Source organism: Pleurodeles waltl, chromosome 3_1 (genome assembly GCF_031143425.1).
Source record: "Pleurodeles waltl isolate 20211129_DDA chromosome 3_1, aPleWal1.hap1.20221129, whole genome shotgun sequence".
In the NCBI taxonomy this organism is placed as follows: Eukaryota; Metazoa; Chordata; class Amphibia; order Caudata; family Salamandridae; genus Pleurodeles; species Pleurodeles waltl.
Genome location: NC_090440.1, coordinates 212,031,561 through 212,046,203, shown reverse-complemented (window position 1 = coordinate 212,046,203; position 14,643 = coordinate 212,031,561). Strand labels below are relative to the sequence as shown.

General features: G+C 45.0%; 1 protein-coding gene across 1 annotated transcript in view; it reads left to right on the top strand.

Annotated features, from left to right (window-relative positions):
- Positions 1-209: 209 nt before the first annotated feature.
- The window catches only part of LOC138283948 (immunoglobulin superfamily containing leucine-rich repeat protein-like), a 29,843-nt gene continuing 15,409 nt past the window's right edge, over positions 210-14,643 (top strand). Inside the window, exon 1 of the mRNA XM_069222220.1 lies at positions 210-336. Within this exon, the coding sequence (XP_069078321.1) occupies positions 315-336 (22 nt within the window). The 5' untranslated portion in view covers positions 210-314. The remainder of the gene's footprint in view (positions 337-14,643) is intronic.

The window sequence follows — 14,643 nt, the reverse complement described above, 5'->3', positions numbered from 1 at the left end:
CAGGCCACCGGTATCCTTGCTACGCTATTAAGTGGGTGAACGCTCCGTAAACGAAGTTTTGACTTCCACTGTGTAACAGAAGCCATCAAAGTAAACGTCGACTGCAGCCTGTCCCCCTGGAGCCGAGCATACTCAGACTCAAAATATTTCACATTTTTTTTCTCAAAGTTTTGGCAAGGCTAAAGTCTGCCAGGACTCTCGTGTTTACAGAGAATGTGCTGCAGACTTCGTTTATATCTGGAAAGGAAGCAAGCTCACAGAGGGGAGAAAACGTTTCCCAATATTAGAAGAACTCTGCTCTGCTTTCCGAAACGATGGCCTGCTCAAGGCGAAAAGGTAGGCTGGTTTTCACTGTTTCTCCTGCTGAGTGTGCGTGTGTGCGTGTGCTACTCCGAGAAGAGGGGCGGAACTCGTGCCGTTTGAACCTGAATCCCAGCGAATATGGACCGGCAGTGGAAGAAAGCAATTCATAATCCACTCGAAGGAAGGAAGGATGGGGGAGAAAATATTCGGCTGAGGGTCTGCATTAGGGACACGAAGCAGCTGAGGGAACAGCAGGAGAACGCGAGATAAGCTGAAATAACGCTACCTAATTTGTGCCGGCGGTTGCAGTTCCTGGACACATACACTCAATAATGGCGGCCTGGAACGTATTTTTCATCATCAGAGATTCAGCAAACCAAGAGAGGGGCGAAAATGGGTGAAAGAAGGAGGAATAGAAAATACAGAAACGCTGACAAAGGGAGAGAGCTGTGATGAAAAATACCAGCGAGAGTGAGCTAAAGAGACAGAAAATGTAAGGTGATGGAAGAACGAGGCACGAGTTGGAATAGAAAGCCTTGGTTTTTGGCAGCCTCAGCATTCAGCATCACTGGCATTTGGCACTGCTGGCATTCGGCAGCGCCTGCAGTGGGCTCTTTAGAAAATCTTTGGGCCACTGCTCTTGTATTTTTCAGAAACTAAGCACTGGCTAGGAACTCATGAGTGGGCAGCGAGAGAAGAGATGGAAGGAGAGATCGCAGAGAGCAGAAGGTTTAGACAGAGGGAGCAGAGTGAGTAAGATGGAGCAATTTCCTGTCCTGCTAACACATCACTTTAGTAGTTTGGCAGCTCTTAGTAATATCCTCGGCACACTATGGAACATTGACTTGCCAATACCGGATGTGAGACATGGAGTCAGAGAGGCGAGTGACAGAGGGAGGGTCGCTAGAATAAGGGGTGCGGCAAGCTTTGCGGCACCCCCAATATAAGTTTGCAGAAGTTCAGAAGGGGCATGAGCAATAAAGAGACCTTTTAGTTTTTATTTCTCCAGTTGCAGTATGTTCAAAGAAAGTAAAGTGCCATTCAAAACTGTGACTTATTTAACATGAAGAGGAGGGTTTATTTTTCCACTTCTTGACTGCAAAGTGAGGGAACTGTGATGTGAATCGTGTCAATCTTGCTGGAATGCAGAAAGCATGAAAATAAAATCTTCAGGGTGTCAAATGGTTTCTAACACACAACAAAATGTAAATACTTGTAAATTAAATTTACAAATATTCCTAAATATGTCAGCAATGAGGAGCCCTCCAACGAGGCATGTCGTTTTTGTGGTAATTCTGAGGTTTGATGGAGACAATGATTTTAATATGATCAAAATAAACTATGGCACTTTACCTATGTAATGCACAAATTATAGCTGTGCTCGGGAATCCAAAGTGCTACATAGGTTAACAGTAAAGCTGCACGACTGATGCAAATTTAGAGGCCCTTTCAAGAGGCCATTTCAATGGAACATGTGCTCTATCTAAGGGAGTACCTGGCACACCAAGCTTTAGTTATTGATTTAGGGTAATGTGCTCCAAAATGCATCACTGGACACACACCACATTCACCCACCATTCTTCTGCCAAATGATTTTGGCACGTTTGCTACATTTTGTAAAACATTTGGATTTTTCACAACCCCTATAACTTCACAGATCTAACAGCGATCGCAGCAAGAGAGATAAATGAGTAATATAAGGGAGAGGGGATGGGCGAATGAGCACAGGGAAAAAGACAAAACTTAAAAAGTGAAACATACTTGTTAAGTGTTCATGGAGCTGAAAAAGAGGACATTGAGAGGCACGCTAAGAATGTAATAACAACCGTGATAAATGGAGGATACTAGTGCCTACAATAAGGAAAGACAAAAGCTACAATGGGATCATTTAGATCTGGGGAAAAAAATGCCATTTTTGCACTACAACGTATTTCAAGCTGAGTGGACTCTGCACCCATTCACATTGGGTGCTTGTTGTTACTGCTAGTTTTTATTTTGTGATAAAATAAAGAACAAAACTGTTGAAAGAGTAGCATTAACAGGAACAAAAGTGTTAGGACTTCCCCATTGTGCCCTGATTAGTAATGCAGTCGCAAAAACAGTTCAGGCATCTGACGCATACTTAGGCCTAGCAGTCATATTTGTGGTGTTGTGAAATGAGGAAAACATAGTGCAGAGCCACATCTGTGAAAGTTGTCTACTGCCCATTTCATCTCCTGAGCTGGTGCTTAAATAAGCCTGTCTTGTAAAATGCAGTCTTGCACCATGGTGCTAAGTTGAATGTGCACGGTCTAGCATATATTGGATTTGTTTTGGGGCCATACACTTAAGATGTGTATTTGGAAAGTGCACGTTCACCCAGAACGGTATCTTGGAGCAGAATAACAACTCAATGGTAGTCATTTTATCAACCTCAGAAGGCTGAGTGGACCCGTTGGGATTTGAACCTGTGACCATGAGGTCGGACACAGGCTCCTATAGTGGGCAAATTAGTCCACTAAGCCACCAGATACTTCCATTACAAATTCGTAGGTGGAAACAAACTCAGAAGGTTCCCATGCACTGGATGTGTAGCCCGCAATACAGCACTCATGCAGTGATAAATTAACATATCCCTGTGTTAACTGCCTATCTCTTAAGTAATTATACCCGCCACACTGTTTGCGCATGTGCATATTTTGTGCAGTATAGTTAGCCTCTATGTTAGCTTTGCTCCAGTACACCAGTTTAGTAGCAGTCGTGCTTTATAAATGCAATAAATGAATAAATAAATAAATACATTTACAATGTCTTTAAGCAGGCATTCACTTTTTACCCAAAGCCCATTACCGCTTTCTTAGTAAATTGGGCTTTGCATCGAAACCTATGGGTATTAATGCTGATTTGCCCTGGTAATTCTAAAAAAATAGCTGTTGATTCAAAACCGCATAAAGTGGAGCAAAGCATTTTTTGAGCTGTAAAAAGTGCACCTTTCTAGCGCAAAACAAATTTTGCTCCGGATATTAAATATTTCGTGTCATGATAGTGCAGCACAAACGTGTAGAGGCTTTAGTACCCAATTCTACTAATTGGGTCTCTGTAAGCTTATTGCACTACTTAAAACTTGTAAAAAAAACATTAAGGGTTTAAAACAAAATAATAATTTCTCTAGTTTCCTAAATGTTGCAAAACTTGTTTGCATCCATAGCCAGAAGTAATCCTGCAAAATGTTCAACTCTCGTTTACTTTATCAGTAGTCAACATTATAGACTTATATATTTCTAGTAGTTACTGTTGCTAGTGTGGAGGCACTAATTCTACTACATGAAGGCACTCGAGTCCAGGACATTAAAACGGGTGCATGTGAGAGAAGCAGATCAGATCCCAAGTATCGTCTTTCTTAAACTAGTCAAACATCCATTCATTCATTCATTCACTCATTCATTCATTCACTTCCATGCCAGTCTAGAGAGCTCTGGTTGAGAAGGGGGTTAGGTAAGGTAAAGGGGAGAGTTTGAAGCGCAATAAAGCTTTTTTTCCACTTGTAAATAAGTAGCCACAAGTGAAAAGAGTATTACAATGCCCACACCCTCTGTGTCTGAGTAAAGAGCGAGGGCTGGAGGTAGGAGAGTGCCTGGGTACTATGCCAGTCTGACGCCCTGTGAACACGGGGAACAAAGCTTGAACATGACCCGGGAAGAAGGAACAAGAATGCATGCAGGCAGCTGCTTCGCATCCCAAGATTTCACAATACCTCCACTCGCATCCAAACTAAACACGGCACGCTTTCAGCCTGGAAGATGATGGCAAACGGCTGTGAACAAAAGCTAAAGTTAAATTAAGACGCCCCAGAGACCCCCATCTCCCGCCCTCACCGGTGCCGCAGGATAATACGAGTGGGACTAGGGAGATGCTTTGAGTATGACTTAAAATTCCCACAGTGACCGTAGAGAAATACTTCCTGTTCTGAGATAAATAAGTTGTTGTGGAAATCCTGAGCATCTGTAGTTCCCTAAATGTTCTTCTTTTTCGTTTTAAAAAGACGGAAGCCGCTCAAAACTGCCGACTTCTCAGCCTTCCCTTTCTTGCCAAAGCAATACTAGGCTCCGCGCCCTTTCTGTTTCTGCAGAGCAGAGGTGACCCTGCAACAATCATTTTCAGAGGAATGAAAGCCAATGGACACTGCATTCCTAGTCCTGCCTGTGACCCTAATAGTGACTCTTTTTTAGGAAAGAAAATTGAAGACTAATTGAGTTGAATGGGTGAACCTTGGATAGTGCTACAGGTGGAGAATTTCAAGTTCCAGGCACCTCCTCCGTAGACGATACGAACTGTTTGTAAAATATTCTGACATTAGAGACAAAGCCCGTGATGTTCCCAAGGGCAAAAGTGATAGAGATCAAGACGTCATGTAGGGCATCACTGCTGGGGTTCTGGTCCTCTTAGGTCCAGTGACAGTGACAGCGGAAAATAATTCCAAGACCACCAATGACTTTTAAAGTTTTTCTTCAGCCATTGTGACACAGAATGACAAATCTTCGCCTCTCCTCAATTGCATCATTTAGACTTCTAAAACTAGAATACTGCACTCCCCTCCGTCTCTTCCTCACATCCAATCCTCCTTCAACTGCATCACTAAAGAAACTTAAACAGCACATCCACAAACTAAATATCACCCCTGCAACAACATAACACTCATCTTACTTTCACAGAAGCACAATTATATACCAGTGACACACCCAATGATTATTTCTTGTCTGTCAACAAAGAAGCCATCAAATCTGTATTAAGCCAGTATAAGGTGGACAGTGAATATCAGGAACGACACAACATTACCTCCTTCCTTGCCTCCACTCTACCCACTTCCTCTACTTCTCATATATATGAGGAAGGAACATTGTCCAACATTAGTGACAGATCAACAGGGGGCTCAAAGGACATCACGAATGGCAAAAGGACATAAAACCTTCCTTCTGCAATAGTAAGCTACTCCACTTAAATTGTATGCTGATGAATGCCCACTCAATGGGCAAACATGAATGCATATTTTTCCATTTACTGACACATATTGTATATATATTGATCATCATAGAAAGAAATTCAGCTGGTAGAAGATTTGGCACCAATAATCAAGGGTGTAACTTCAGGGGAGGTGTTTGGGATGTGATACACGCTAAAGATCAATACATTTTTGGCTTGAGAGTTTGGTCTATGGGTCCTGAGTCCGGTATCCTATGCCATTGTGGGTTTATCTTGTGATCCTCATTTGACTGAAAGGTTTTAACTTAAAGGAACTTAGACAGGGGCCCACCTAATTCAAATAATTATTGCAACAGATCCACATGGGAACAATGTATCCCAAAACATGTCCAGCTCTTCACCCTTCACCATGCTGTTTTTCAATTGGAAAATTTGCAATTCACCTCCCCTTCCCCCCCCCCCCAAATCTTAGTAACTAAGTTACAATTGGGAAATCTGCAATATACCCCCTCCCCCAAATCTCACTGACTAAGGTACACTCCTGCCAATAACACTTCATGAATCCGTCCCATCTAGGCATTTGCCCTTTACCTACAACTGGCAAGGATAGAAAAGATGTGGGTTGGCTACTGCTTTTAAGAGTAACATGTGTCTACCATCTTTATGAATACTGTAACAGTCACTGAGATTAAAGATGTGGCAATACAAAGTTGCAAAATTCTTATTACTGGGTGCAGTCCTAGCCCTGCTTTCATTTGCAACTTCCTACTACTTTAAAGACCTCTGCCCAACAACCAAGCCAGTAAGGATGTATTTCTGGAATTAGTCTCATATCTGTCAATCAAATATTCTAATTGATATTAGATTAATTGGTGATCTAACTATTTGGTTGGGCAAACCGAAGGTTTCCAAATTAAATACAATTGTTTAGGCTCTGAACAGGCACAAGAAGCAACAGGCCGTCTATGGACCAACCAAATACGTCATTAATCAAGGAAATACTCCAATCACATGTACAGACCATTACATCATTTTTTCTCAGTCAAGAACTTGAACAAACTAGCAACAGAGACCCGCTATGCTGCAAAAACATACCATCTTTGGATCAAATTAAACCCGGAAGAGTAGGAATCTCCAGTAATTGAAACACCCAAATTGAGACAGTAAACTCAGCAGAGAAACTTTATTAATGGATGAGCTCAGCCTTTGACAAACTAATCCCAAAGGCAACTTAAAATCAAGGTGAAAAAAGCGCTCCTTGGATTAAAAAAGATAAAAGGAAAAATAAAAACACTTCAATGGAGCTAGAACAAATCCAAGAACTCTCACAAAAATGTGTCTACAAATATATAAAACAATTTAGAAATCACACATAAAAAGGCAAAAAGAACCCATTCCTCATGCAAAATCTACAATGCCAAACGCCCAAGAAACTCCACAAAATCGGAATTTCAAAATCCAGTAAGCAGTTAGATCTCGGCTTCACTCTCCACAGTAAATTAGTGACACGCTACACAGCCAAAGCAGAGACGTTGGACTCTTATCTAGTACACAAGAAAGCCTCCTGCCTCTGAATGCACATCCAAAAAGAATCACAGCAGAAAAACTATCTCCAGCTATCTCTTTCTTACTGGGAGTTGGAATTGTAGAATTTCAACACCTTGTAAAAATCAGTGGTCCGGCAGGCTGCCCACTGCACCCCTGCCCTCCATTAATGTTCAAAAAGATTCCTCTACCAACATTTGCAGTTATCATAGTTAGAAATGTAACTCTAATTACAGGACTCTCCCTGGGGAATTAAATAAGGCATACGCATGCCTATTACTTAAGATAACCTGCTGGGTGGCGCTACGAGCCCAGACAACTTTAGAGCTCCTGCTGTTGCGCAGCGAACGGTTCTTCCCCTGCCACAATCTGAAAGGGCTGCTTCACAAAAATGGATGCCTTGAGGTCATGGGTGGCGCCCCCACAGCTGTGAAGCTCGACACTGCCACAGGAGGTGTCCCCACAGTGAAGCTGTTGTGGCCTAGTCCCAAGCAGACTGACTCACCTGAAAAGCCGTGCTGCCCTTTGCCCGGGGGTCCCTGTCGACATGCACACCATTTACCAGACGCAACTGCTGCACAAACTCCTTTGCCTACAAGCCACACCTTGACAGACAGGGATAGAACTTTCCCGGTCCCATACGCCCTATATGTGTACTATGCCCTGTGGGCAGAGACTGCCTAGAAGTAGTCTGGGCCACATCCCCCACTGGGCCTGTATCTGGCACCAGAAATCTCCCCCAGAAGCCACCCTCACATCAGTGGTATTACAAAACTTTAGTGGCCACCCCCTGCAAAGTACCTGGAGGAGGCTCCCTCCCACCTGGATCCAGTTAGAGGCCTGCTGCCTATGCACAGTGTACTGTGTTGAGGCCCCCCACCCCTGGAGCTCAGTGGCATCCCTGCGGGGGCTGCGGGGGCCTTTGTTACACCACTGCTTCACATGCAACAATGAGCCTTAAAGGGGCAGGGGACCTATAGAGGTCTACCAGATCACACGACGGGGCAGATGTTACTCCCTCAGCTGGCCTCCATCTTTGTATCCCGAGACTGTTTCATGCCTAGAAGTGAGGGGAGACAGGGTGCTTTTTCTGTTTCTGTCATTCTCCTGATCTGCCTGAATTACTAGGGTCAGGGGTCCACAATTACCCTCCACCTCACTGGCCTGTGGTGCAGAACCTACAGGGGACTCACTTGGCCTGGGGCCACGCTGTACATTCAGGCTGCCAGGGACATTGCCTTGTTCAATTCCAGGTTGATTGTAGCTGAATACTGGCTTGACCAGCTTGAAGAGAAGATAGCAGCCTCCATTAAATAGGAGCAAGATTACTGACATCTTCAGCGTAAACAGGTGGAATTGCTCCTGTCGGGACATTATCCAGATCTCTGGGGTGCCAGAAAAACCCGAGGGAACTAATATTATGGGCTTTCTGACCCGTTTCTTACATGTCATGACCAGCCTGTCCTTCAGGTCTTATTTGGAGTTCTTCCAAGGAAGGGCCAAGGCAGATCATCACCTGCTTCTTGCATTATCAACAGGCCCACAAAGTGACTCAAGTGCCCAGAAAACACGACTCTTTGATACATGAGAGACACAAGATCTTCCTGTCCCAGAAATGTTCTCTTGAAACGTAGGCCACTCTTTGACATTTATTTCAAGTACATTCATGCCTCAGGCATGTTGGCATTTGCTATGGCCTTCTGGACTCTGCGGTCATGTTGATTATTCAGGACAATAGAATGATGTTATTCCTTGATCCTGGACAACTACAGGGCTCTATGGAGATGGTTGTGCCCACAGATATGGACCAGAGCCCCGCCTGCTGACTCCTCTGAGTTCCTTTCATTGTCCTTATCATTAAGCATATCAGGATCACTATCTGAGGAGTTCTTGCACCTGGAGGAGGTTACAAAACAGCGGTCGGAAGGCCTGAAGACACCATCCCTTCACAAGGATACTCATCCTCAGGAAAACTCCGGGTTTCCTCTGAAGTCTTAGGCTCCTGCAAGCGAGACCTCCAGCTTCTGAGTCTCTGCTGGTCAGGCTGATCTATGCTACCACCCAAAGCACCACCTTCACCTCAATATCCACTCTGCCTGCCCCAGACCATAACGGCTGCTCACTAACTGTCCACTGCTTATTGCCTTGCACTTCTCTTACCTCCTCCTCGAGGGGGAGGGGGATCGCTTGCTGCCCCTAACAGCAGGGTTCACACCCTTCAACTGCACCACTTCTTTCATACTTCTCCCGCCCTCCCTATCTTCCCACCTCCTTCATTTTACCGCCCTCCAGCAGGGGTTCATGCCCCCACAACATCCTCTGAATGTGAGTGGAGTCATGCACTACACGAAACAGCAGAAGATCTTGTATTCTACCTGCTTTCTACACTCTGAAATTGCTGGTCTACAAGAGACACACATTTCCAATGAGGAGAGCCAGAACCTCTGCCGAGATTGGGTGGGGATTGAGTAACATGCTTGCAAAGTCCAACCAGGTAAGGGGGAGGCCCCATGTGCCAGGATGTTTTGTAGAGGCGAGGTTTCCATCTTGCTGGCCAAACATCAGCTGGTCAAGACTCTCCAAATTTGGCAAGACCTACAGAGTCACTTTGCCCTTATCAAGGTCTCCCTCTATAATCTGGTTTTTCTGATCGCTACATTTACAGCAAGGACGAGAAGCTGGCAGGGTCACTGGACACCTAGAAAGCTTTTGACTGGGTTGAGTGTGACTATCTTTTCCGAGTGCTGCAAAGCTGTGGGTTGGGCAGATGTTCCTGTCCCATGTTTGGACACTATACTATCACCCCGCAGCCGTTGTCACCTTTAACCGTCATGCCTCACTTCCCTAGTGATATCCATTGTGGCACTAAACAGTGCTGCCTCTTGTCCCCCTTCCTTTTCATTTTGACTCTGAAGCCCCTGACTTTCGCAATCTGCAATTCTCCTTACATACTTGGCATTCTCCTGCCAAGTGGGAAACACAAACTCACCCTCTGTGCAGATGATATCCTAGTTACTCTCCCCCACCCGCTGCATCCCTGTGGGCCCTCATTTCTCTGAACTCACACTTTTTCTCTATCTCTAGGTATAAGATAAACTTGAGCAGTCCCAACATTCTTTGCATGTCTTTTTTTTCCACAGTCCCTGTCCTCCATCAGTTATCTCAGAATAGAAGTCACGCCAGGTCTCAATCTGTTGGTGGAACATAACCTGGATCCCCACCTTGCGCGTACCCAGGCAGATATGACATGCTGGTTGCAACTGGGTCTCTCTCTTTTGGGGGGGGGGGGAGTGCCCACAATCCTTCAAATTTAACGTGATGCCACATCTGAACTATATGTTCCTCATGTTCTCTCTACTCATCCCCACTCGTCTGATGTCTGCCTTGGAAAAGACCCCAAAACCTTCCTGTGGGGCGGCTGGAAGCCGTAGTTGAAACTGGAAAAGCTCTATGTGGCTACAGAGCATGGACCATCTGTTTACAGAACATTAGGTGCTACTGGCTGACATCCCAGTTGGCACACCTCAGATATATTCTTCATACCACCCTGGAGACACCTTGCTGGGTACCTCGCTGGTCTGCCTCCAGGGGCTTCCTCTGCTATGCACGGAGCTGCCCCGGATCAATTGTTTCTCACCCCATTTTTGCAACCACACTTCATACATGGCGTAAAGCACACTAATGCTGGGATTTCACCCCACCATTTATACACAAGCTCTTCTGTGGCGCAATGCCTCTTTTCGGGTCGGGGGTACTGAGGCCCTTTGGCTGGATTTTACATCTTGAGGGTTGCATCATCTTCTTGACCTCGTCAAAGATGGGGAGTACAAGACGTTTGCTAAGGCAAGGGAGCAGTATGGTCTTCTGACACAATATTTTTAGTACTTTCAATGACTATAATTTTGCCTCTGCCAGATCTTGGGTCTCCCTCCACAGATCTGCCATCCTCACCTTTGATGGATTACCTTTGGAAATTGGGCACCTGCAAGGTGGCATTTTCTGAGCTGTGCCCGGTATGGTTAGTCCATCTCTATTCCATTCCTCTCTCTCACTCCCCTCGACTCAGAGGCCAATTGGGGTAACTTATTTGAGGTTCATGATCGTTACCTCAGGGATGTCTGCCTCAAATTCAGTTACCTCAAGGTGCTACACCACTGGCACTGGTCCCCCCTCCGCCTTCGTAGGCCTTCGTAGGTCTTCCCTTCTTCTATCACCCTCATGCTGGATGTGCGGCTATTTGTATGGAGACACTGTCCACCTTAGCGGGGACTGCCCTGCTGTGACGTCCTACTGGTCCTCTATCACCAAAACTGTCAGGCAAATGGTACCTCTTGCAGGGGTGCTGAAGTCTCAGACTGTTCTTTTGCTGGATGTTTCCAAATGCCTGGCCATCACGCATCAACAATCCCATTGGTAGGCCACTGCGTTGGCTACAGCCAAGATCTGTATCCTGCGGAATCAGAGGATTGCAGTCTGCTTGATCCCAGATGATCGGATGTGTGAGTTGTTTCAGGTGGCCTCCTATGAAAGGCTAATCTCTCAACTCACAGTCAATTACAACAGATTCTTGGAAACATTAAGACCCTTTCTTCCCAACCCCTGGCTGTCCTGTCCCCCTTCCCTATCCCCTTCAACACTGACTGGTTCCCTCTCTACACCCTGCATGGTCTGTAGGGTATATTATCTGCTCGACCTCAGGTTCCCTTACTCCATGTCGATGTGCCCATCTTGACCACCTGCTTGGTCTCCACATGGACTCTTCCTCTGTTCATCATCCCCATCTCGTCACTCCAGTGCTCCGTCCCCTTCATCTGCCCCCTTCCCCTCGGTCATCTCTGATGGAGATCGTCTGTGTTCCCTCTCTCTCATCTCACCCCCATCTTCTTCTGTAGGAGCACTATTATGAATGCAGAGGCAGGCATGCAGCCTCTAACTGCATCTAATGCTTTGCAGGAAATCAACCCTACCGTCTGTGCTCAATGCCGTTAGCTGTGTAAAGAGGCAGGTTTATGCACCTCTGGTGTTTTTGTTATTTTTGTCTTGTTTTTTTAAACCTTTTTATACGTTTTTTAAACAGTGGTAAACCTTTTTAATTTTTAATTTTAATTTTTTAATTGTTTGATTGATTTTTTTGGAACTTATTTCTACTTTTTAAGTCTTTGTACAAAGTTTTATCATAGTCTCTCAAGTACATCTCAATCACTTTGGCTAAAACGTCTCTACTGGTCACACCTGAAGAGACCACCTGGTGAAATACGTTCCAGTATGTGGTGAAATACTGCATATTACGGTCTTCTTCCTCCAGTTGGTGTTTCTGTACACCAGCAGGTGCCCTTTGTACTTTTTCTTTGCCTCTTGGATGCCCTCTCTCAATTATGGCCCGGGCAAACTCGTTGAGGTGCATTGATCTTTGGCACTTTCAGAAGTACCCATGGAGTAGTGCCCAGGATGGCCAAGGTGGCGCTCTTGATTGCACAACTTGCATTTAATGTTCTGGGCATTGAGTTTCTTTTGCCTTAGTGAAAGGGTAAAAACATCCACATGACTGACTCCTTCTCCTTCCTAGTGGATGGTGGTGCTCTGGATGTTGGAGGCAACACAATTACATCCTCATCTTGGCAAGGTGATCTTCAGTTAGGCCCAGTGCTTGCACGTGTTGCTGGCTCTTTTTTCTCAGTTCTGCTGAATGCCATGATGGATCTGGATCGCAATTTTTGAGATGTCTCTATTGGAGAACAGTAGCAAATGACATTCATGTTGTTTTTTTCCTTTTCATTTCTATAGCCCGCAAGCTTGCTGTAAACTAAACTCACTTTCTGGCCAGTCAGATGGATCCTTTCATTTTATTTTTATGTCCTGTAGATCCTCATTGAGCTAATGAGTGAGTGCAGCATCATTCTCGCTGGCCTTTACATCCTTTTCCAGTTCCTGCGGGACCCAGAAGTTAAAATACAATTTTTACTTACCATGGAGGGATGATTTTATTTTAACTTCGCACCTAGGGGCTTCCTCACAGGCACAAAAAAGCAAGATGTCCTGGTGACACAGCAACACAGTAAAAACTGATTAAGTAGAAATATTGTATTATTCCATTCTGAAGAAGTTCTCACCCTTTTACCCTAATTAGGGACTTGCACTTTGATGGGTGAACAATCTGTGATCTGCCCTGACCTTCTTTTTGAGAGCTACATGTTTTGGGGGCGTCTCCCGAAAAGAAAATATAAAACATGACACCTGGAGGAGAAGAGACATTACAGCAGGATCCTCAGGAGGAGCAGGTTAGGACCATGCCAGAACCTGTCTTGCAATGTTTTTCTCTTGCGGCCTGGGAGAAGAGCGTGCGCACAAAAGCAGTCACGTGCAATAAGGATTTTATTTTAGCTGTGGTAGCAGCAAAAACTATTCCTTTGCAACATCAGGCAGGATGAAGCATTTGAACTAGAAGGACAAGGCTGCAAAAAGAAGATGAGAGGAGAAAGAAGAGGCTTCTTTTTCTGCAGAATGACCTGGAGACTCCTTGCTGTGGCATCATAGAGATATTAATCTGCATTACTTTCATATCGGGATTTACTACACCTAGTGCAACAAATGTCTCTCTGTTGGAGGGCAAAGTTCTTCAGCTCAAGACATATTACTAGCTGCCCACCAACCTGTCTGCAATTTTGTTAAATATATTTTGGGATCCAAGTTCAGATGTACTGTCCTTTAAGTTGGAAAACCAAAAAAACTCCCAAAAGTTTTAACATCTAAGAAAGATACACCTTTATTGGTTAAAGAATAGAAATAATTTGGTGTTGTTTGCCATGTCTGTGTCTCACTGTCAAATGATTAGTGTGGGGTCGATTTAGAGTTTGGGGGATGGAGTTTACTCCATCAGGATGGCAGAGGACACTCCCTACTCCTTCCAGAGAGTTCTTAGCATAGGCAGGACATGGCCCAACCCACCCACAGGTGTCCAACCCACTGCTGTTCATTGTCTTCCACTGTGTTTAGCGATGTTGGCCATCTCAGGGCTTGGACTCTGGCCAAGCCATGCGTCCAACCCCTTCATGGATACCAAGCCCACGGCTGTACATGACCAAAGGGCATGCACAGTGTGTAGTTGCCCAAAGGACCTGACCTTCAACCTGTGCCTGACTCCATGATAGGTACCCAATCCCCTGCTGCACACAGGGTTTGGCCATGTGCTGTGTGGGGGATAGCTGTAGACCCTGGCCTCCAGCCATGTCTTGTACTCAAACTTGCAACTCCTAGAGGCACCAAACACACATTTTCTTCCCTTTTTATTACAAATATATTTCAGACATTACAGAACTCTTATAATATTCAACTCACGAGCTTCCATCTCTTGGTACTGCAGCAACATGCACGATTCCTCAGGGAAGGTTCAATGACAGCTTGAAAAGGAGTATCTTGTTACTTCTAACATTAATAAAGATTTTGTTTTTAATTTAAGCCATGGTTTTGGTTTCTCTGTGATCCCTGCACAAGAGCCTTAGGGGCCTGGGTGTCCCTACTCTTTTATCCTTTTTAGGAAAATATTTTAGGGCACGGAAACTAAGGTGCTCATTACAACTTCAGTGGTCTTTTGCGAAGACCACAGTTAAAGCGGGTGCCAAAAGACCGCCAGTGTTGGCTGTCCGAAGACTGCCATATTAGGAGTCACCTACAGATTTCTGCCCATAAACAGGCAGAAATCTGACACCTTCAGCTTTACAGACTGTGGGTGAGAAGTGGTTCCACTGCCAACACCACCACACCGCAAGGACTCAGGCCCGTTATGTTATGAGCAGTAATATGGCACGGCGGTGGATCCACCGACATCTAGCCCCTCCC